Below are 24,240 nucleotides of genomic sequence, written 5' to 3'. Positions count from 1 at the left end.
TAATGGGTATTCTGTTCTACTTTTGATTAGTTAAATACTGCTCATAGTTTTTTTTCTGATTAATTAAAAATCTCTTTCCCTTAGTAATTATTCCATAATGTCTTACAGTCATATAATAATTAAAAACTAAGAAAGAAAAGGTCTTCACACATATTAAATATATACTATCACAACAATAATACATGGCTTGATTATAGACTATATACAGAACTTTTGTAGTACTAAATGGTCTTAAATGATAGTGCATATAGTCCCTTTCCTTTGAGGTAATTGTAGCCTAATGGAGTGTATCAGCTAGGATGCTTTTGGCTACAAGTAACAGAAAACCTGACTCATACTGGCTTAAACAATAAGGAACCTTGTTATCTCCCATAACAGGAAGTTCAGAGGAAGAGTGAACTCCAGGGTTGGTTGATAAAGTAGCTCAGTGATGTCAACAAGAACTCAGGTTATTCCATTTCTTAGCTCTGCTTCATCCTCTGGCTCGTGGAAAGATGGTCACAGTCGTTCTCTGTGTCACTGGGAGTGTAGCCAGATTTAAAAGAAAATGAGAGATCTGATCTTACTGGTCTCCTTTTAGGGGCAAAGAGATCTATATCAGGAACTCCTTCAGCCATCTTTCCTTCATGGAGCAGGCTTAGATTGGGTCATTCACAAGCCCATCTCTAAACTAGTCACTGGCAAGGGAAATGAGATCACTATGAGTTTATTTTTTAAAGATTTTATTTTTTAAGTAATCACCCAACGTGGGGCTTGAACTCATGACCCCAAGCTCGAGTCACATGCTCTACTGACTGAGCCGGCCAGGTGCCCCAAGATTACCATGAGGTTTTTTTTGTTTAGTTTTGTTTTGTTTAAATGTGTTTATTTGAGAGAGAGAGCGAGCGAGCAGGAGGAGGGGCAGAGGGAGAGAGAGAATCCTGAAGCAGACTCCCCGCTGAGCGCGGAGCCTGATGACATGGGGCTTGATCCTAGGACCTTGAGATCATGACCTGAATCAAGATCATGACCTAAGCCGAAATCAAGAGTCTGCTGCCTAACCAGCTGAGCCACCCAGACGCCCCAAGATCACCATGAGTTTAAATGCTTGGGGTAAAATGGTTGTTGAGGAGTCAACTACAGGGACTACTACATATGGAATTAAATGCCATATATATAATTTTAAGTTTTCTAGTAAACCCATTAAAAAAGTTTAAAAAAAAAGGCAAACTTGATCTTAATATATTTTATTTAACCCACTGTATCTAAAGTATCACTTCAACATATAATCGACTTTTAAAATTATTGAGGTGTTTAGTATTTCTTCACAGATCTCATTTTGGACTAGCCACACTGGAGGTGCTCCGTAGCCACATGTGTGGCTTGCACAGTGCAGGTCTGTGGGCATGATGATTTTGTCCCTGCCTTTGTCTCCAATCTCATCCTTCACCATTCGCCCTGTACCTAACTTATACCCACACTTCGTGTTCTGACAGTTTTGAGTTTCCATGTCTCATGCTCTCTCGCGTCTGTATCTCTGTTTGTACTTCTTCCCTCTGCGTGGGCCACTCTCTCCTTGCTCAAAAGAGGAACTTTAATTGTAGTATATAACTATCATTAGGAATCCATCATATATTTCCATTAACTCTCTCACTGATCTTTTTGTAACCTTTAATTTGTCTAACCTATCATGCATACACCTACAACCTTCTCAGGATCCTGAATTGCTTTCTTAAAGTTCCAGGGCCTGCCTCCTGATTCTAGCATCCCATAGTGTAGTACACAAGTCAGTATCCACTGAATACTGTCCTTAGGGACTGCAGGCCTCAGAATCTAAAGATGCATGAAATTCATAGGTTTGAGCAACGATTACCTGAGACAAATAAAGTTTTGTATTAATATAATAAGGGCACACTTAAGTGGCATTGGCTAATAACAGACCCCATGTCGTCATCATCCTAGGGTATCTGTGATAGGGTTCTGGCATTCTTTGTTTTTCATAGATCCAGTATGGGTTTTGAACTTCAGCTGTTATACTTGCTCCACATAGCAAGCCACAGAGCTAGCTGAGTGCCATGGGGGGTCAACAGAAAGGGTATGATAACTGCCATTGGAAGCTTCTGCAAGGTCCTGCAGCTGCCAGAATTCAAAACATAACTTGATTTTCATTTACTTTTTATGAAATAGGGTGCTAAGAGAGGTACTAGAAAGGCACATCAACTTTAATGTTTGCTTTGAGAAATTGCTTTCATATTTACTGATGTTTTTTCATATTGAAATGTTTCAAAATATCTCCTCTACTTGAAACATGTCCCATGATTATAGGTCTAAAATTTCTTCTTCTGACTTTTAACTTTATTACATGAAATTCTCATTTTATACAAATATATATTATAGTTAAGAAATTTAATCATATCTTTTTTCTTTACATTTTATAGTTCAGTAATTAGCCCAATAGTTCACAGTGTTTTGTTTTTTGTTTTTAGTTTTTCTTTAATTGAGATATAATTGACATATAACATTGCATTAGTTTTAAGTGTACAACATTGGGCGCCTGGGTGGCTCAGTTGATTGAGCGACTGCCTTTGGCTCAGGTCATGATCCTGGAGTCCTGGGATCGAGTCCCACATCGGGCTCCTTGCTCAGCGGGGAGTCTGCTTCTCCCTCTGACCCTCCCCCCTCTCATGCTCTCGTTCTCTCATTCTTTCTCTAATAAATAAATAAAATCTTTTAAAAAAACTTAAGTGTACATTTTATGTGAAATGATTACCACAGTAAGTTTAGTTAATATCTATCACCACACATAGTTACAAATTCAGTCATGTCTTCAAAGAAAACATTTCAGTAGGAAGTCACTAGGAACAACTTCTCACAATAGTTAATTACTCGTTGATGGACTAGAATAGGAGTCAGCAAACTGTGACCTGCAGGCCAAATCCAGCCTACCACCTGAATTAAGAATGGTTTTCAGATTTTGTTTTATGAATTTTTTTTATTTAGTGGACAGAGAGAGATAACCAGAGCAGGAACACAAGCAGGGGGAGTGGGAGAGGGAGAAGCAGGCTTCCCACTGAGCAGGGAGCCCGATGCGGGGCTCGATCCCAGGACCCTGGGATCATGACCTGAGCCGAAGGCAGACGCTTAACGACTGAGCCACCCAGGCGCCCCCAGATTTTGAAATGATGGAAAAAAGATCAAAAGAAGAGTAATATTTCATGACATGTGAGAATTATATGGAATTCAAATTTTAGTGCCTCTAAATAAAGTTTGATTGGAACATAGTCATATCCATTCATTCAGGTATTATCTATGGCCACTTTCACTCCACAGCATCAGAGACAGGTGGTTATGAAAGAGACCTCATTGCCTGCAAAGCCTGAAATCCTTACCATCTGCCCCTTTACAGAAAAAATTTGTTGGTCTAATTCCTGGAATAGAAGGAAGAAACATTAGGCATTCACCTTTTGAATTTGTATCAAATGGTTATTTTAAACATGGTCATTCAGAGTTCATTCTCTTTTAGAAAGAGCCAGTTTTCTGGAAATACTTCCCATATTATAGCACAGTTAAACTTGATTGTGAATTTTGGACTTATTTACTCTACAGTGGAAATCAATTTTATTCCCTAAGGGAATAATAAGTCTTTCTACATCAGCATTCATCAGGGCATTGGAAGAAAGTTTGTAGCAAAGGTTACTTTTGTCTCCTTTTGAAATCCCATTTAGAAACACTTCATAGCTGGACTTTTTTTTAAGTAGTAGGGAATATTCTCTTGTTTCCGTAGTGATCTTTCACTTCTTTCATTTCAGATGTATAAGCAGTTTCTAGAACCAACAGTGAGTTATAGGGGAAGGTAGTGGGAAGACTAAATATTATGTATTTTATAACTGACTCATGATTTCATTTATGTTTAGTATAGCATGACCACATTTCTAAGAGGTTGCATACATTCAGTGATATTGTGCACACAAGTGACTTATTAACTTGACCTATAAAATAATTTTGGACTATAGTCAAAATGCACAAACTTAACTTATTGCTTTCTTTCTCCCACTTCTTCCTGAAGTGATGAGGAACAGCTATTTTAATCAACAGAAAGGGTGAAACTTCAAGTTTCAAAAAACCTGACCTTTCTGAACGATACTAAAAAAGATTTTTAGGGTGATTATTTGACCCGTACCCCAGCTTACCTGTAGCTCAGTGTTTCACAACAGATTACCCCTTTGAAGATAATTTCATGTTCATGATCTCAACAAATTAAAGTACAGAACCAAAAGTATTTTCTAGACTTTTCCTCCCTAATAAGTTTTGTTCAATTCGGGACCTACATACATACTCCATGTCAGTAATTCCTTAATTTTTAATTCAGTATTCTAATTTTACATTATTTAAGTAGGAATTTAATATTTCTGTTCTGTAGATCTATATATTTGAAGTTGATTTGAAGATCATGGGGGAAATATTCCACAAACCTTTCTGTTAACAGTTCATACTAATGAATCATAACCAGATACATTATTAAAACAATAAATACCATATGTATATAATTGGCTAAATGGATGTGAAAGTTATAGTGGAAAACTGTTGCCTATATAGACTTTTTTAAAGTGACGATCAATGGAATATAGCTCCCTAGGCCACAGATTTGAGAGCATTATTGCCCACTGGAGGTCACTTTTACAACCTAAAGAGTATTACCTTCCTCGTAAACTCAAATTATGGTGTTGTGTATGATTTATTATACTATTTAAAACTGAAAAACAGAAACCTTCTCTTAGTAACACACCTTCAATTAAGTCATGCCTCTTCCCATTTCCAAAATTCTTTTTTAGACAAACCAGTTATTTTTCAGAATATTCAATTTTATTCTTTCATTGCTAATAGTTATTTGGCCTGCTCTCTGTTTCTCAGTTGGCAGTTACTGCCTTTTCAGATCACATATTTTTAAAATACCCTTTTAGTTAATTTGCTTCTCTTTGCATCCTCTGATGAAAGAATTTGAAGACAGTTTTAGGCCCCCAAATATTTAATGTATCTGAAATTAGTATGGGTCAACGTAGTGATAAAAAATATCTGTTACCCTTCCTAGGCAATCCAGTGGTGTGCTACCACCAAACCTGGTACCTTTGGCAAGAAGTGTCACCATTCTACCAAGACCCACACTTAAATTTCTCACTCTGAAAGACTAATATGCCAGGAGGCTTCCTACCTGGTTCACCTAACCTCATATGCAGAGAGAGAGGTCATGCCTTCACATAGGTTCTTACTGTAAAAGAAAACATAATAAGAAATTTTTCAGCTCTGGAACAGATTTGCTTGGCTGCAATTTCCATGTTGCGGATACATATCTGCTTTCCAGGCCACTGTTTGCTGGTCTCCTTATCTAGCATATCCTACCTGTCTTTTTGGCTGAACCTTGAACTCTGACTCCTGGTTGTTTAGCTCCTGTCTGCTCTGTTGGTTTGTCTTGGCCTACTGGTACTTCTGTCCTGTTTGATCTTGTACTGCCCACCTGACCCTTGGCGTTGGCTTCTGACTCTTGTGCGTCCTTCTCTGCATCTTGCACTACAGAGACTCATTGTTCTCATATTGCTCTCCAAATCCAAAAGTGCCTGATTGACGGAAGTCCATTTTATCGATATTATATTCTACAGTCATTATAAAATCCAAAGACTATCAGTTGACTCGTTGGTGGGACTGATATTCAGTTTATGTCCTCTGATACGGTTGTATGTTTGTATATTAAAATGTTTAAATACTTTCATAACTGCTTGGTAAATAGCTGCTGCCCCATATTCCACCCTCTGCCATCATGGCCTCATGTCTAGGACCTGTAGGACCTCTTCATGATCTAGGAACATTATAATGGATCATTTCTTGGGACAACAGGCATTTTCAGGACTGTTTTGTTGTCTGATTTCATTGATTGGTGTTCATGCCACACAGTTATTAAAAATGTTAAATATCACTTCTGCTTTCAGAGGTATATGTAATGTAAGAGTTAAGTTCTTCAAGGGGCGAGGCGTAGAGACATTCCAAAGTGATCATTTCTCTTAGAAGATTTTTGAAAATTTCCCTAGGAAATGAAGAAACATTTTATTAATTCAGCAATCATGTACTAAGCATGTCCATCACTGTACTAAATGGTAAGAAGTATTTCCAATTTTGTAAACTGGGAAAGCCCTCAAATTGAGTATAATCAAAAGTTGGAGATGGGATATATGGGAACTTTCTGTACTTTCTGTTTGATTTTACTGTGAATCTAAAATGCTCTAAAAAATAAAATCCATTTAAAAGGAAAAAATATTGGAGAAACAACAAAACACAGAATTGAGAACTGATTGCAGTCTGACATGATTAGTGTCAGAAATGTTTACAAAATCTATATATGTGTATATGAATATTGAAAAGCTGTGGAATACAGAAATGATCAAGAGCAGAAGAGTTCACCTTATTAAGCTTCTTCTAGGAGTTGATGGACCAAAAATTGAAAGACCAAATCACAAAGGCTCTCCACATAGGGGAAACAACATGAGAATAATTAGAAACATGGAAATTGGCAAAGGAATATGTGGGGAAAGAAAAACTCAACTTGGTGGGAGCTCCAGGAATAAATGGTGTTGCATAAGATCAAAGCAGTTGAGTACATTTTGACAGCTAGGTTAAGCAGTATGAATTTTATGTTTTTGCAGCAAAGAACCATTCTTCAGTCAGTAGCAAGGGATATGATTATGCTGGTGTCTGTAAGATCAATCTAGTAGCCAGATACAGAATTGACTGTGGTGGGGATGAAAGCTTCTGTCATAGTAATTCAGTAATGAATGGGTGCTGCTTATCTTGATGGGTGTGTCTCTAAAAATGGCAAGAAAAACAGCATCTCTCCCAGAGACACATTGCATGAAAAGAATCAGTAGAACTTGGTGACCAGCTGAGTATGACAGAAAGAAACAGAGGGATTAAAAATAGCTTTAAAGGCACACTACCAATATGGCAGAATGAGAGCTGGACAATTGTTTTCAAAAAGCAACAGTGAAACTAGACAAAATTATCAAAAAGAGCAATTTTAGGACTCTGGAAATTGACCAAAAGTGCTCAACAAATTGAGAAAAGCATTTATTCATGGAAAAACTAGTGGACTTCAGGTAGGAAAAGTAGGATTCTGTGCATTCCTGTCTGGGGCTGCTGCCATGCCCCACATTCAGGCTCAATCAACATAGTTACAGAAGGATGAGAAAAGCCATGAAAATCAGCAGTATGACTGGAGGAATGGCCTCACTTGATTGAAAGTGGAATGTGAAAAACCCTATGCCCATAGGCATTGTGAATAATAGTAGACATCTTGGTGGCAAACAAATAGGAAAGACTAGCTGGCAGCTCAGTAAACCTGAGGTTACAGTCTTGGTTGGGGTCAATGGCGAACCAACAGAGTAGCCAGAAATTTACCACGGAGATTTGGGAAATGATGTAGTGAAAGGAGCCTTGATAAACCAGAATATTTTCCTGGCTGATCAACAGACTTTATACATCTGCATGAGAGACCAGAGAGGGCCCAAGCTATCTATACATCCCTTTCTGCAGGTGGGAATTCTGCACATATACAGAGGAGATGCAAGAGGGTCTGGCAGAAAGTAAATGCCAAGGCAGACTTGAGAACTGCTTGAGCTTTGAATGAGCTCCCCAACCCAAACACAACCCCACTGGCAATGTAAAAACTTTATTGGCTTATTGTGTTTGAGCACAATTACTAATCAATAATTGACTAAGCTATGCAGACACAAGGGTGATTCTTAGGAAGTCAGAGACACAAGGAACCGCATGCCATGGGGAGATCGATTCCATAGATTTAATCTAGGCAAATTCATAGCCAAAGAACAGCAACAACAACGACAACAACCTTGAGAAAGGAACATCAAAATCCAGAGTTACTACAATATAGTATCTAAAATTCCAGTTTTTAACAAAAAATTACAAGATACGAAAAGAAAGGAAAGGTTTACCAATACTGAGTGGAAAGAAGATGTGGGCCCAGATGTTGGACTTAGCAGACGAAGACTTCAAAGCAGCTATAATAAATATGTTCAAGTATTGAAAGGAGCCATGTTTAAGAATTAAAAGCATAATGACAATAACTCAACAAATAGAGAATCTCACTGAGGAGATAAAAATTATTTAAAAGACCAAATAGAAATTCTAGAGTTGAGAATTACTGAAATGAAAAATTCACTAGAGGGATTCAACAACAGATATGAGATGGCAGAAGAAAGAACCCATGAAGTTCAAGATGGATCAAAAGAAATTATCCAGTCTGAGAAACAGAGAAAAAAGAATGAAAAAAATGAACAGAACCTCAGAAAATGGGAGATAACATCAAGCAGCATATAAAAAACATTAAACACCATTATCAGGGTTGATTTAACATCTGAAAATCACATACTATATACATCATATTAATAAAGGAGAAAAAAACACAATAATCTCAGACACAGAAAAAGCATTTGACAAAATCCAACACCCATTCCTGATTAAAAACTCTGAACAATTTAGGAATAGAACTCTTAGGTACTTTCTTAACTTGTTAAAGGGCATCTGTGAAAAATCTACAGCTAATGTGATCTTAATGGTGAAATATTGAATGCTTTGCCCCCTAGTTTGGAAACAAAGCAGGGATGCCTGCTCTCAATACTTCTACTCAACATTATACTAAAGATTGTAGCCAGGGCAAAAGGAAAAAAAAGGGGGGGAAGAAAAAAGAAACAAAAGGCATGCAGCTTGGAATGGAAGAAACAAAAAACTGTCTTTATTTAATCCTAAGAAATCCGCACATATACACACATACCCAAACACCTGTTAGAACTTAAAAACAAGTTCACAAAGTTATAGGATACAAATTAATATTAAAAGATCGATTGTGTACTAAATACAAAGATACTAGAAACAAATATTCCAAAAATAAATTTAAGAAGACTATTTCTTTCACAATAGCATCAAAAAACAATAAAATACTTAAGAATCAATTTAACCAAAGAGGTATTAAGACCTTGACCTTGAAAGCTACAGAACATTGCTGAGAGAAACTAAAGATCTAAATATATGAGAGACATTCAACATTCATGGATTAGAAGACCCATTATTGTTAAGTTGCCACTTTCCCCCAGATTGACCTATAGGGTCAATGCAATCTCTATCGAAATCCCAGCAGGCTTTTGTTTTGTTTAGAAATTGACAAGCTGATCCTAAATTTAGTGGAAAAGCAAAGAGCCTAGAATAATTAAAACAATTTTAAAGAGGAAGAACAAAATTGGAAGACTTATACTAAATTTCAAATTTTTTACTATAAAACTACATTATTCAAGTTAGTGACATAAGGATAGATATGTAGATCAATGGAACAGAATCAAATGGAACAGTCCAGAAATTAACCTTTATTTATTTATTTTTAAAGATTCTATTTATTTGAGAGAGAAAGCAGGAGGGCGGGGAGGGTCAGAAGGAGAAGCAGACTCCCCGCTGAGCAGGGAGCCTACCACGGGACTTGATCCTGTAACTCCAGGATCATGACCTGAGCTGAAGGCAGTCGCTTAACCAACTGAGCCACCCAGTTGCCTGAACCTTTATATTTAAGTTCAATCTATTTTCCACGCAAGTGCTGAGGAAATTAAGTGGGAAAGTACTGTTTTTTCAAGAGATGGTACTGGGAAAATTAAATATCCATATGAAAAAAATACGAATTTAGAGTCTCACCTCAACCACATACAAAAATTAACTCAAAATGATAATAGACTTAACTGTAAAACCTAAAGATATAAAACATCCGGAAAAATCGTAGAAATTTTCATGACTTTGGGTTAGGCAAAGATTTAGATTCAACACCAAAAGCATAATCCATAAAAAAAAAAATTGGTAAGTTGGATTTTATCAAAACTTAAAACTTTCGTGCTTCAAAAGACGCCATTTAGAAAAAGAAAAGAGGGGTGCCTGGGTGGCTCAGTCGGTTGAGCATCTGCCTTTGGCTCAGGTCATGATCCCAGGGTCCTGATACTGAGCCCTGCATCGGGCTTCCTCTTCAGTGGGGAGCCTGCTTCTCCCTCTCTCTCTGCCTCTGTCCCTGCTTGTGTGCTTGCTCTCTCGCTCTGTCTCAAATAAATAAAAGAGAGAGAAGTCACCAACTAGAAGAAACTATTTACAAATCATATATCTAATAAATTACTTGTGCCTACAAATATACAAAAAGCTCTTATGAACACAATAATAAGGCAGCACTCAATTAAAATGGATAAATGGTATGAATAGACAGTAAATCAAAGAAAATGTATGACTGGCTAATAAACACCTGAGAAGATGCTCAACATCATTAGCCATAGGGAAATGGAAAGTAAAACCACAATGAGATACAACTTCACACCCACTAAGATGGTTATACTAAAAGAGGCAGACAATAACAAATGTTGACAAGGATGTGGAGAAACTGAAACCTTTTTGGGTTGCTGGTGGGGATGTAAAATTGTATGGCCACTTCGGAAAATAATTTGGCAATTTCCCATAAGTTAAACAAATTTACCACATGATCCAGCAATTCTACTTTTGTATCTGCCAAGAAAAATTAACATGTTTATACAAAGACTTGTATGTGAATATTCATAACAGCATTATTCATAATAGCCAAAAACTGGAAACAATCTGAATGCCCCCTAACTGGTGGGATAAACAATGTGATATATCCACACAATGGAATACTATTTAGCAATAAAAAGGAATGAACTGATATACTCTATACCAAGAACCTCAAAAACATGCTAAATGAAAGACACCAGTCACAAGAGACCACATACTGTACGATCCCATTTATATGAAATTTTCGGAAAAGGCAAATAATCTATAGAGACAGAAAGCAAATCAATGGTTGCCTTGGGCTGGGAATGGGAGCATGGAATGACTACAAATGGGCACAGGGAAATTTTTGCAGTGACAGAAATGTTCTAAGACTAGATTGTGATGATGTTTGTACAACTTTCTGAATTTACTAAAATTACTCACAATAGATTAACTTTATAAAGTACACCTCAGTAAAGGTGTTTAAAAAAAGACACACTTAAAAGCTTCAAAGCCTCAGAGACCAAGAGGATTATAAGGCCATTTGTGATCATGGTAGTTTTGGTAAGCAATCATTCATTTGGGTCCGGAACCTCAAGAAACTCTCCAGCAAACTCTTTGGGGACTTGGTTTTGTTGTGTTTTGTTTTTTCCTATTTTGACAGAGATAGAGCGGAAAACCAGACATCACCATGCATTTCCAGGCCCAAGAATTGCACATCTCTGCTGGTCCTCAGCCCTCTTCATCCCTGCATGTACCTCAAGCCTGGGGACTTGAGCTATAATACTTTCTCCAACCTCTGTTGCCTCTTATTTCCAATTTTCTTAGCTTCAGCTTTGTGACCTGCCTCAAATTTCCTATGTTCCTGACCTCAATTCCTGTTAATTATTATTGCCCCACCCTAACTCTTGATCATCATGTTTCCTCCTGCCCAGCCCAGTAAACTGATCCTGACTTCTGATTGTTTCCTTTGCTTAACTTGTTTCATTAGTTTTTACATACTTTAAAAAATATATACATATCTGCCATTTTTAACCCTAGACTGCACTCTAGCTCTGATTAGGCCTGCCACACTGGCTCAAAAGAAAACCCATTCATCGACTCTTTTGGAGGATCATGACTTACGTTTTTGACATATTAAATGTCAGTTCCAGAGGTGATACTCAGTAGATAACTAAAGATTTGAGGTCAGAGTCACAATGAGAAATTAGGGATAAAGGCATAGATTTGGTCCCCATATAAGCACAAAATACAAGAATGAACCAAAACATACACCTTGGGAAATACTACAAGGTAAGGGGATGCAGAACCATTGGAAACCAGGAAAAGTTTTGGTTTTTGTCCAGCGTTATAAATATATACAGAAAGGATTTATCTTCCCTTCAATTATCTAGGTTAGTCATTGTAGTGAAAACCAACTGCTTAAAAAGAAAACCAGTAGATATGAAACAGGCCAGTTTGGAAAAATTACTTAAGGCTATAAAAAATCCATCTGATGAAAGAAATGTTTAATCATTTTCTAAGAAGAAGCTGACCTCTGCTCTTAGGTCTGACACAAAACACAGACCTAACTATGAAACTGCCGCCCCCACTAGGTGGCAAAAGTAAGCTGCCAGAGAGAGGAACCAGCAGGCCTTTTTCCCCTCCTTTGTCACTTCTTCCTAAGTGACCTTAAAATTGTCATTTCAAAAAACTCAAACACTCTATACATTTGAGATATATAGTCTGTGTAATACCTAAAGTTTCCTGTAAAATAGAGGAAGGAAGGGTGAAGATACACCTTGTGTGGATTTGCGGTAGCAAACACTTAATGTTTGGGGACACAATATAAAATACTGAACTATTTACATAAAATACTAAAGAGAAAATTACTGTGGTCACTCACAATTTTGTCCCATAATTTCTTGGGAAATACTGTTGAGGAACTCTGAACTAAATTTTATCAACTCTGTTTTAAGTAAGCCGCTATATCTGGTAGTAGCTGATAGGAAGTTATCAGAAGTCCTCTTTAAAGTAATACCAGTCACTGCATGTTGCTTTCCCCTCTGGGCTTGCATGAATATAAAAGGTTTCTGGAGGTCTCATTAATTTCTTGGGCCTTGGAATACACTTCAAAATAGCCTGAGACAAAATAGCCTATTCAAAGTATGCTATTTAAAGATTTTCTTTATTAGGGTCACCAAATATTAGTTCACTTTTATTTTTTAATATTAACATTAGTAGTGTTTTCCCTTCTCTTAGGAGTAATTTTTCTTTTTATATGGGTTTTACTTTGTCCTTTTGCCTCCAGATATCTTTGAAAAAGTAGCAGTCTACTGCTTTAATTCTAAAAGAAACAGACTCCCTCCCTACGGTTTGTAAGCCCAGGCCACAACCACCAGAGAGTCACGGAGTTTCCCTGCAGCTCTTGTCCTTCAGGACCAGAAACAGTATAAAGTTAGGGGGGACAGTGCTCAACTCTCTGCTAGGGGAGCACATTTTTAGTTTCTTCCCCTCAAGTACATGCTCAGCTATTCACAGTGCATCACTTGTCAAAGTGTTCTTTTTTAATAGTCTAATCAAAGAGCAACCAGTCATTTATTCATCTGTTCAACAAATATTTATTCAGTATTTCTATGTGCCAAAGAAAGAAAGAAAGAAAGAAAAAAGAAGTACTGTTGCTTTTGAAACCAGAGGCAAGGTGCTTGGGTGTTTTGTTGTTGTTCTGGATGAGTAACTTTCAAGTTGTGATTCACCGTTTAGGTCAGTTCCATGAAAGGGAACCCTATTTTATCTAATTCTTCCATTACAGTCTTCTCAATTTATGTAGCTGATAGAACTCTGGGCAGAGAATCATGTATCATCTCAGGAAATGAGCCTCACTATGACTTTAAGCCTCATTGATTTGGAGGTTTTAAAAATTTGACCACTTAAATAGGGTAGTAAAGAATATATTAAGCAAAACTTCATTATAAAGCACTTCAGTGTACCAGGTATTCATTTTTGTTTTATGCCAAATGATGTCTCCCATGTACGCTTTCATAGGCAGTGTATCTTTTTCACAGTTATAAGGAAACCTATCATTCAGGGCCTATTGCTTAGTCCCCGGCATCAATATGGTTACGGGCTTCTGCTGTCTCATTTTATGAATGAGGCTGATCTCTAGTCTCACCTCCGATTGAATTTATAATTGAGAGATTAATCATTTCTATTGTTTGCTTTTGAGAGGAGATTACAGGCAGTAATAGTTTTTGCCGCTGGTTTCTACAGTGACCGCTCCAGTAAGAATAAATCCAGAATAAAAGATTATGATTACATAAAGCTTAATTCATCCGATAAACCCTTATTTGGATGTCTGCTGCATACACGGCAGTGTGACAATATATGGGTAAATGGATCTGAAGATGTGTGTAGAAAATGGATGCTCCCCCTAAGGAGTGATCACCGTGGTTAGAAGAAAATCTATAATGCAAATAAAAGATTACTGGCCTATGAGAAATATAAGCAAAATGTTTAAGGTATTTTGAGGACAGGGCAGGGATGTTTTTGGCTAAGAAAATTTTATGCAGGAGGTGGCCTTCTCTGCAGAAGGTGAAGGATGAACCAGATTCCCCTCTAGGCAATAGAGAAAAAGGCATTCAGTAAAAGGCATTTGGCCTGGCAGCGGGACTAGCAAGAGCTCAGGCACTGAGGAGGGAGGAGGGAGCCTTATTCAGTGGACAGAACTCTCTACTGGTCTTTAGATAGCAGTGGGAACAAGGACTGGAAGGAGGGATAGAGACCAGACTGTGAAGTGTCTTGGAAGGCAAGACAAAGATTTGGATTCCATCCAGTCCTGAGAAGCCATGAAAATCTGTACATACACAAAGCAGTTATGACTAATGCACTGGCATGGGGCATATACAACAATTATATTAAGAAATAATTCAGCAAATTAGAGAAGTGTCTTTTTTTTAGTTCAAAAATTCTATGACATAAACAATATAATACTGTTCTATTGATAATATGACTTATTATTACCTGGCTCAGATCAATTAGTTTATTTCTTTAATTGGGAACATATATCCTGAAAATATGAGGCAGCGAAGGAAAATACTACTGTAACATCATGGGTATTCTGCCCCTGAATGATTAGCCATAAAAAAATTTCCAATTTTAAGAAAGTATTTTTCACAAATTAGGTAATCAGATCTTTTGAATACCACTGGAAGAAACCCTAGAATCCTCTCCTGTGTGCCACTTCTGGACTCCACCCCCACCCCACCCCACCCCACAGTGGCTATAGGAATGGAAACCCCTGCTTTCTTGTTCCTTTGTGGAATAATTGGTACTTTCCCAGGATTAGCTGCTCCTGGAGAAGAAACAACAGATAATTGAAAACGTCTTATTTACATTTATATTTTGCTTGACATTTGTGGGCCAAAAGACAAATTGCAAATGGCCTTGGTCAGAAAACAGTAATCTTATTAAACGTGCTTTTGGAAATACTTGTTGGGTTTTGTATATATATATAACTATATATATTTCCATTTAGGCTGGAATTGTGGATTCCATCATAGGTAAGGGAGAACAAAGGCAGAAAGAAGTCTAAGGTTCTCTCCCTGGAAAAATATGTTAAACATTATAATAGAATTTGTTCAGGAAACTGACCTAAGCCTTTACCTTTAGAAGTTTAGAGTCTGGGAAATGTTTTACTTATACTTGCTGGGGAAGATTTATAGAGAAGTAAAATGTACTAGTATACTTCTTTCATAGATAAGGCATCTGGAGTGTGTGTATATGGAGTGTATAACATAATAGCAACAAATGTAATCGATATTTAAAAGTTTTAAGACATTAAATATAAATACATTGAATATAAATACACAATTCTAAAATAGGTCATACTTTGCCATTAATATCTTTTCTGTGTATAGGTTATATTTCCATTTAAAAGTGTAATGTTATTCAAGATAAATTTTTAAGACTTAAAGTACTTAGTTCTCTTTTTATTAAATAACATTTTAATGAGAGTTCAACACTTTTATTTAGTAAATATCCAACTGGGAAGGTTTCCGCAGTTTTTTTTAGTAGGAAAGTTTGCACAAAAGGAGTGTTTTCTTATTACCAAATTAGTTACTTTGAAGTATCTGGCAGATTACATCAGTCTCTTATTTGAATTGGTACTACAAGAAGACATCTATTGTACATCATTAGTGATGCATTAAATTGGTTATTTATGTTTTAAAATCTAAGCATAGTAGAATCTTTTGTGTTTGCCTTCGAAGATTGCTGTTATAATAAAACATTCTGAAATGAGTAAAGTTGTCCTTTTGGTTTAGTTAACGCATCACTGGAGAACCTAAAGATTTTAGCTTCCAACTGCCCATCTCCTAGTTTAGTAAAAAGTGGGAAAATTGTGCAAGTTTCTTTACATTTTAAGGAAAAAAAGTTACAGCTTATTTGTATAATCACTTTTTATTCACAGCTAAATAAATAATAAAAGAATTGTTGATCACATCACTAGTGTCAAGCTTAAGTCTTCTAAACATTTGAACATAAGATTAAAATATACTGTGCTATTTTATCATGTTCTTATATTATAGTAGTGGTCTCTTCTTGTGACCACTGAGATCGTGTAGTTATTTTTATGATTGGAATTATAACTAAAGTATGTATTAGAAATCTTTTCAAGCTTCTATTATAAAAATTTGTACAAATGATGAAAGGCAGAGGACCAATAATATTTTTTACTGATCACTGGCAGAAATTAGTGTATTTGGCTAAAGATTTCCCACAGTATACTCTGTTAGCCCAATACTAGGAATGGTTAAAACTTTTTGTTTGTTTAGTGACTAAATATGTACTAGGCCGTATTAGCTGGACAGGTAGACTGGCAGAGAATGGGTCTCATGCTTTTTTGAATCCCTTATAGTACTAGACACACATATATTATTCAATAATGACTCTTAACCATAACCTCACCTCTAAATTCCCTGAGAAAATAAAGGACAAATAAAATAAGACATGGAGCCTCAGCTTCAGAGCAATCCATAAGACCACCTGTCCCTTACCTAAACACTGCTTGCCTTAGACTAAGAAGTATTACACTTCTGATTAGAGTTACCCCTATCTCTGTGGTCTAGAGTCCGTCTTCTGGGATATTCTACTTCTTCTGGGACTTGGTTTCCCAACAGTTGCCATCTGCCTTTATCTTCTTCTCCAGTGTCTTTTCTCCCTCAGCTTATAAATATCCCCCTCATTCTAAAGTCTTTCCCCATTATACCTTCCTTTTTGAGCTATTATTTTCTTCCTTTTCCCAATTGCCAAATTTTTTCCACTTACCTCTTATTTATTGGTAGATAATGCAAAGGAATACAGTATCATTTTTATCCCAATCGCCACTACAGTTGCCCTGGCCATGGTCACCAATGTCCTGCTAGTTGCCAAATACCAGGACCTAAACTCCTCCCCATTGACCTTTCTGCAATATTGCTTTCCTCCTTTGTGAAACCCTCTTTTGCCTTGATTTAATCTTTTTCTTTTGAAGACTTCTTGTCTTCTGCGAGCCCCTAAAATGCTGTTGTACCTACGTTTTATCCTTGCTACCTTGGTTCCCTTTGTGTCCTATCCACGTCCATGAATTGCATTATTGTTCACATTTTGATGCCTTCCCAGTTTCCATTTGCTATGACTCCCTGTATCAGTGAAGGTTCTCTAGAGAAACAAAACCAATAGGATAAATATATATATATATATTTATATGTATATATATGTTTGTATATATAGAGAGATTTTAAATAATTGGCTCACAGTTGTGAGGGCTGAGATGTCCAAAATCTGCAGTGCAGGTCAGCAAGCTGGAAACATAAGCAGAGTTTTCGTAATCTTTAGTCTGATATCTATAGGGCAACTGGTAGTATGGAAATACAAGCAGGATTTCTATGTTATGGTCTTGAGGCGGAATTCCTTCTCTGGGAAATTTGATTTTGCTCTTAAGATCTTCAGTTGATTGGATAAGGCCCACCCACATTATCGAGGATATTCTCCTTAACCTAAAGTCAGTTGATTTATAAATATTAATTAAATTTACAAAATACCTTTATAGCAACATCTGAGCGGGTATTTGACCAAGCAACTGGGCACCATAGGCCAACCAAGTTAACACATAAAGTTAACCATCACACCCCCTAACCAGCTCTAGGCTTATGTTTCCTGGGATAGTTGGAAGACATATTAGGTTGAGATTTGACACCTAGTTCTTGTAATCAACAGGCTGGGTTACCTTGGGCAAGTTTCTTAATCTCCCCAAATAGCAATTGCTTTGTTTACATGATTATTGGTCTATCTGGTTTTTTTTTTTCATGATATGTGTATATCAGTCCCATGCTTTTCATAGTGCTAGTTACATAAATACTTGATGAATGAATGCAGTGCATAATGAATGAAAGCAGGAAAAAGATTTGAATTTTTTTTAAGATTTTATTTTTAACTAATCTCTACCTCCAATGTGGGGCTTGAAGCCGTAACCCCAAGATCAAGAGCCACACACTCCACCGACAGAACCAGCCAGGCACCCCAAGATTTGAGTTTCAATGTCACCCAAATGGAGAGATAAGATTCAGACTTCAAAATCAAATTAAAAGTTCTCTAGTTAAAAAGATTTCTCTAGTTAAAACAGATTTCTCTAGTTAAAAAAACAAAAAGACATGTACCTATGTAGTATATGTATTGTGTGTATTTATTTATTTATAGAATGAATGCAGGCCACAGTGTTTACACACATAGATACTGCACAGTGTTTATCTTCTATGGCCATTCATGCAACAAACATTGAACAACTCCAAAGTGCCAGGCAGTACAGTAGGATGGGCGACATAATATTAAGAGTTTCCCTGAATTTACCTTTATTACTCTTTTCACTGGCTTCTGCAATAAATATTTACCTTTTTCTTCAGAAATGAGACAGTATTATGTATTGCGCTGGCTCTGCTGAATGCTCCTTAAATAATACAAATCATGTAGAAAGTTGACTTCAAATAACATAATTTTATCTTATATGAAAACTTACAAACACAACCTATTTTATGCTAGTTATTAAGGGATCAAATATGTTGTTATGTTGCCCCCTATAAATATGAATTAATATCAGCTTTCACTATATATCACGTTGAGATACATTTTAGAGATTTTCAGAAACACCTCTTGTATTTTGACAAAGCATGTGAGATGTTTTATTAACTTCTTTTTAAAATAAGATTTCTGTTATACAGTGGCTTATAATGATAGAAAAACACTTGAGTGTGCTATTACCGTTACAAATTTGAGAGGAAAGAGAAGGTTCTAAAGCTTATGGTAATGTCAGAAAGTACCTTTATATAATTTTTTTAAAGTTTGGTATAACAAACTCATAAGCTAATTGAGATGATGTACAATTATACCCTGGAGATAAATAACTTGCAGGGGTCTGTTGCAAATATAATTGGTAATTGAGATATTGTCCTGTGGTGTAAGTAGGTTCTACTCTAGTCTTTAAATTACTAAGGTATACAACATAGCTGATGGTTTGCCCATTTTTCTCCATTAGAATCTATCATCACCTGTTTTAATGAGCATGGCTTTTCCCAGTAATAAGCTGCCAAGAATTGATAATGATATCTATTATTGAACATTGATTTGCTTGTGGTATGGTACACTATTACAAAAACTATTTCATAGCATTTAGACTTTTCATTTCATTTAGACTAAAGGAAACAAAGCAGAAATTAAATAGGCTTTGTCACTGTAGGAGTAACTTTGGATGTTTATTCATCTGAAAACAGTCTTATGATTTTTAGGATTACATAAAGACCTAAGCTTTAGATGTAGGCAAAATCTGCACCATATAATATGAAATGGGGACTTGGCAATTATTTAATAGACATAAACCAGTTTAATAGATTAATTAATCCACTCTCTGGGGTTGAATTCAGAAGATAGTTGCTAGTTCTTTACTTCTTAATGATTGTTCAGTGTTAGGAAAAAATCATCCATAGTTTATAAATGCCAGATAAGATAGGAAATTAATGAATCTTTCCTGATGAAAGTAGACCTCCCATGGAAGCATTTAATCTATAATTTTCATATTCTTGGCTGAATTTTGTATGAATTCTATTAATATATTAATTTTGACAATAGAGTAATAATAGAGTTTTTTAAAACTGAAAGAACTGTTAGCAACTGTCTCAGTCTGTGCTGTCCAATAGGTTAACCATTAGCCACATGTAGCTATCGAGCATTTGAAAGATGGCTAGTCCAAACTGGATGTACGCTGTAGGTACAAAATACACATGGATTTCAAAGACTTAATTACCCCCCCAAAGTATAAGATCTCATTAATGATTTTTCTTGATTAAAGATTGAAATGATGATATTTGGCATATATTGGGTTAAAAAATTATTAAAATTAATTTCATCTGTTTCTCTTTACTTTTAAATGTGGCTATAAAAATTACATATGTAGCCCACATTATATTTCTGTTGGACTGTGCTGGTTTAGATCAACTCTTCTTTTAAAGATGAGGAAATTGAAACCCAAAAAAGTGAAAGGACTCACCCAAACTTGCACAGCTTCTAAATGGCAGAGCTGAAACTCAAACCCAGGCTTTCTGATGCCGACAAAGTTCTTTCCATTCTGGTATACTTCCTTCAAATGTGGCAGTTAATAACAGACACACACACATTCCAGAGCATATACATCTAAGTATTGGTTCCTCCAAAGTGGCCATGTTAGCATCTTGGGAGGCAATGTATGTTTATTTTAGTGATATATTTAAGTTTCCACTTTCAGAAATGTCTTCAGAATTTTCCAAACATTCTTTCAGTAGCAACTTTTTCACTTTTGTGGTGGCTTTGATTCTTAGGAATAACTACAAGTCATTTGGAAATGTCAGCTAAGTAATATTTTGTCTGAAATTGTGGTCATAAAAGAAAGCAACTTTGTGTGTGTGTGAGAGAGAGAGAGAGAAGACACACCCATTCACACAATCTTGTGAAAGACAGTTCCAACATGGAATTCCACAGCTATATTAATTGTTGCTTTCCCAGATGAATATTAATAAGACAATACTCATTTGTATACATAATTTCTGAGATATTTTAATCATTGTTATTTTACAGTCACAATTCTCATTAGATAAACCCAAGAATTAATGTTAACTATACACATATATATTGAGCTTTGGGAATTATTCCCCCTGGTAGATTATGGTTTACTTTAAAAGACCCAGTCTTTAAATGTGGCTAAATTAAGTATTGAAAAAAGTATGAATTTTTATTGACATTTTATTTGACAACTGAGAAACTATAATATGACATTAAGAAGACATTAGACAAGGAAAGAAATCAGTTGGTAAAGTAACTGATAATATGTTTTTTAAAATAACTCATCAGAAGAAAAATGTAAATGCTTAAAATAAACTTAACACTTTGACCATCTCTTATACTCATTAACCATTAAAAAAATTCTCAATTCCAATTAAATGACAGACTTTTACTTTATTGACCTATGATGCTAAGTATTTATATAACTGAGAGGAAAAAGCACATTGTTCTATGCAGCAAAATGAAGGAATCCTTCTGAGGTCTGTTACGTGGTTTTATATTAAGTAGCATAGTTAATATAATATCTGTAAGTTATTGAATACCATAAGCACACGCCGCTATATATCATCAAATTTTATATATAGTAATGTATTTGGCACTTAAAATATCTAAAGAGACCAGTACACTTCTATTAGATCAGTTTCCTTGCATGGTATTTTGGATCATACCCAGTCATCCCAGAATGTGATACAAAGTAGATTTATTGTTTCAGTTGCCAATAAAAAATCATAACCAAAAAATAAGAGTGTAATCTCTTCTTTTTATCAATAAAGTACATTAGTTTAGAAATAGCACAGTTTAGGTGTTTAATCTGAATATATGGTAAAGGCACTCTGAGATTATAATAAAATGTTCTTATTATACATGACTCTGGAGGGTTCTACAGTATCTCGTGGTTTATCTCCATTTTTTGGTGCAACATGATTGGAAAAATGTTGCCTTGCCTTCTGCATGCATATAAATCAGCAGTCTACAAAATTCAAATGTTATTTCTTGACAAAGCTTTCATTGAAATTTAAGATAATGTTCTCAATAATCTTTATATTTCTAATTAAAGTGTAAGTGGCTTACAGTTTATTGTTATTCTAGATCATTTTTAAAAGGTGCTTTGCTCTGAGCCATGTCAGAGATTTTTAAATAGAGGGTGGCACAACTATTACTGTATTTTCATATTGTTCCAAAAGGTGACAGACTTTGATATTCAAATCAACTGACCAAACTAAACTAGTTGTATTTTCTACCTTCTTTTGACATTTGCCATAGATGGTTGTGAAAATCATTCAGTCCTTTCTTCTTTTAGAAAAAGTTAAACTTCATTGTATACAAAGATGAAAGAAGTATCTGTTAATAGAGGTAAAATGTCAGTTCAGGAAAATGTTACATTGAAAAATTATACATGCTCCTTGTAAATCACCTGCATTCTGACTACTATACTTGCTTCATCACATATCTATTTCAGCATCTACATTAATCTGTCTTTTGGGGGGGGATGCATTTCAAAGAAGGAAGGGGACATCATCCCCATCCCAGTAATTTTTAAAAATATTTTATTTATTTATTTATTTAGAGAGCAGGTTGGGGGGTCAGGAGCAGAAGGACAAGGAGAGAATCTCGAGTGGACTCTGTGCTGAGCACGTGGAGCCCAAGACCCCGAGATCATGACCTGAGTGGAAACCAGGAGTTGGTCACTAAACCAGCTGAGCCATCCAGGTGGCCCCTAACCCCAGTAATTTAACATTCATGTCATTAACTTAATACTTGTTTCTGGTTCCTCTTTTCCCTTTTGAGGTAAAATTGTACAATAAAATGCACAGATCTTAAGTGTATCAGTTGACAAGTTCTGACCATATGCCTGTGTGACTCAAACCCCATGAAGACAGAAAACATTCCCATCACCACAGAAACTTCCCTCATGTCCTTTTTCAGTAAATCCCAGCACTCACCACCCTCAAAGGCAACCATTGTTCTGATATTTTCCCCTGGTATATGATTTTTGCCTGTTCCAGAACTTTATATAAATGAACTCATACAGTGTACACCATTTTGTAATGCTTCTTCTACTCAGCAGTGTTGTGTATATCTGTAGTTTGTTTCTTTTTATTGCTCAATAGTGTTTTGTCGCATGAATACGCCAGTTTGTTTATTCATTCTCCTTTTGATAGACACCTGAATTGTTTTCAGTTTTTATCTACCATGAATACAGCTGCTGTGAACATTCTTGTACAGTCTTTTGTGGACATGTTTTCATTTCTCTTGGATCGATCCCTAAGAGTGGAATTGGTGTATGTTTTATGGAAGACACCATTCAACAGTCCCACTGAAGATGTATGAGAGTTCCAGTTGCTGCTGCACATCCTCGCCAGCATTTGGTGCTGTCCTTTTTATTTTAGCCATTCTGGTGGGTGTGTAATGGTATCTCATTATGGCTTTAATTTGTTGTTCCTTGATGACAAATAATGTTGAGTACTTTTTCTTATGTGTTTATTGGTCATTCCTATATCTTACTGTGTGAAGAGTCTATTCAAATTTTTGCCCATTTTTAAGTAGGTTGTTTGTCTTTTCATTATCAAGTTATAGGAGTTCTTTATATATCCTAGATACCAATCCTTTGTTATATATACATACTTTGAAAATAGTTTTTCTTAGTCTGTGACTACCTTATTCATCTGATCAATGTATTTTTATGAGAAGAAGCTTTAAATTTTGAGGAAGTCACATTTATGGTTTTTTATTTTATGATAACTTATCTGTCTTTTAAGAAACTTTTGCCTGTTCCCAACGCGTGAAGATAGTCTCCTTTGTTTTCATCAAAAAGTTTTATAGTCTTAGCTTTTATATTTAGGTCTATGATAGACCTAAAGTTAATTTTTGTGTGGGGTGAGAACAAGGAGTTGTGGTGTTTAGTTTGTTTGTTGATTTTCACACATAGTGTTCAGTTAGGAATCCTAACACAGTTGGATGATTTGGGTGTTTTGTTGAAAATCAAATGACCAAGTAAGTGTGGGTCTACTTCTTGGCTCCCTCTTTTGTTCTATTAATCTGTTTGTCAGCCCTTATGCTGATATTACTGTAGCTTTATATGAAGTAAATGAGCAGTTTTAACAGCTGCATATATGCATATATATGTGTGTGTGTATATATATCTATATATTTACCTATATATTTACCTATATATAGATATATATACATTTATTTTCTTGCCAACTTAATTCAATTTAATTTCCAACTTTGTACTACCATAAAAAATACTGCCATGAAAATCCTTGCACGTATATCTTTCTCCACCTGTTGAATTATCTCCTCAGGGTTAATTTCTATATGTGGGAATTCTGGGTCAAAGAATGAGGGCATCTTTCATTTTGATGTAAAAACCCAGTCTGTCTTTTACACTCCCATCAGCCTTTGCATTAGAGTACTATTTTCTCTTATGATATGAAGAGTTAAACTTCTAAAAGGTAAATTCCAATAAAAGGAATTAGTGAGCTCAGGCCCTGAGCAGTTTGTGTATTTGGTTATGTGTATCTGTTTATGGGACTGGCATTTACTTAAGTTGCTTACTCATTTTTATCT

At 35.7% G+C, this 24,240-nt stretch overlaps 1 protein-coding gene across 11 annotated transcripts in view; it reads left to right on the top strand.

Moving 5' to 3' along the window:
• Positions 1–24,240, top strand: part of STAU2 (staufen double-stranded RNA binding protein 2) — a 305,943-nt gene that overhangs the window by 213,730 nt on the left and 67,973 nt on the right. Inside the window, exon 13 of one of the 11 annotated variants that reach the window (XM_032421650.1) lies at positions 5,069–9,370. The exons of the other annotated variants lie outside the window; for them this stretch is intronic. Within the exon in view, the coding sequence (XP_032277541.1) occupies positions 5,069–5,146 (78 nt within the window). The 3' untranslated portion in view covers positions 5,147–9,370. Of the gene's footprint in view, positions 1–5,068; positions 9,371–24,240 lie in introns of those variants that run through there. 11 annotated transcript variants of the gene reach the window in all.

The sequence above is a fragment of the Phoca vitulina genome, unplaced genomic scaffold, assembly GCF_004348235.1.
Source record: "Phoca vitulina isolate PV1807 unplaced genomic scaffold, GSC_HSeal_1.0 scaffold25, whole genome shotgun sequence".
Taxonomy (NCBI): domain Eukaryota; kingdom Metazoa; phylum Chordata; class Mammalia; order Carnivora; family Phocidae; genus Phoca; species Phoca vitulina.
Note: the sequence above shows the minus strand (reverse complement) of the source record. Positions and strands in the feature narration are given on the sequence as shown.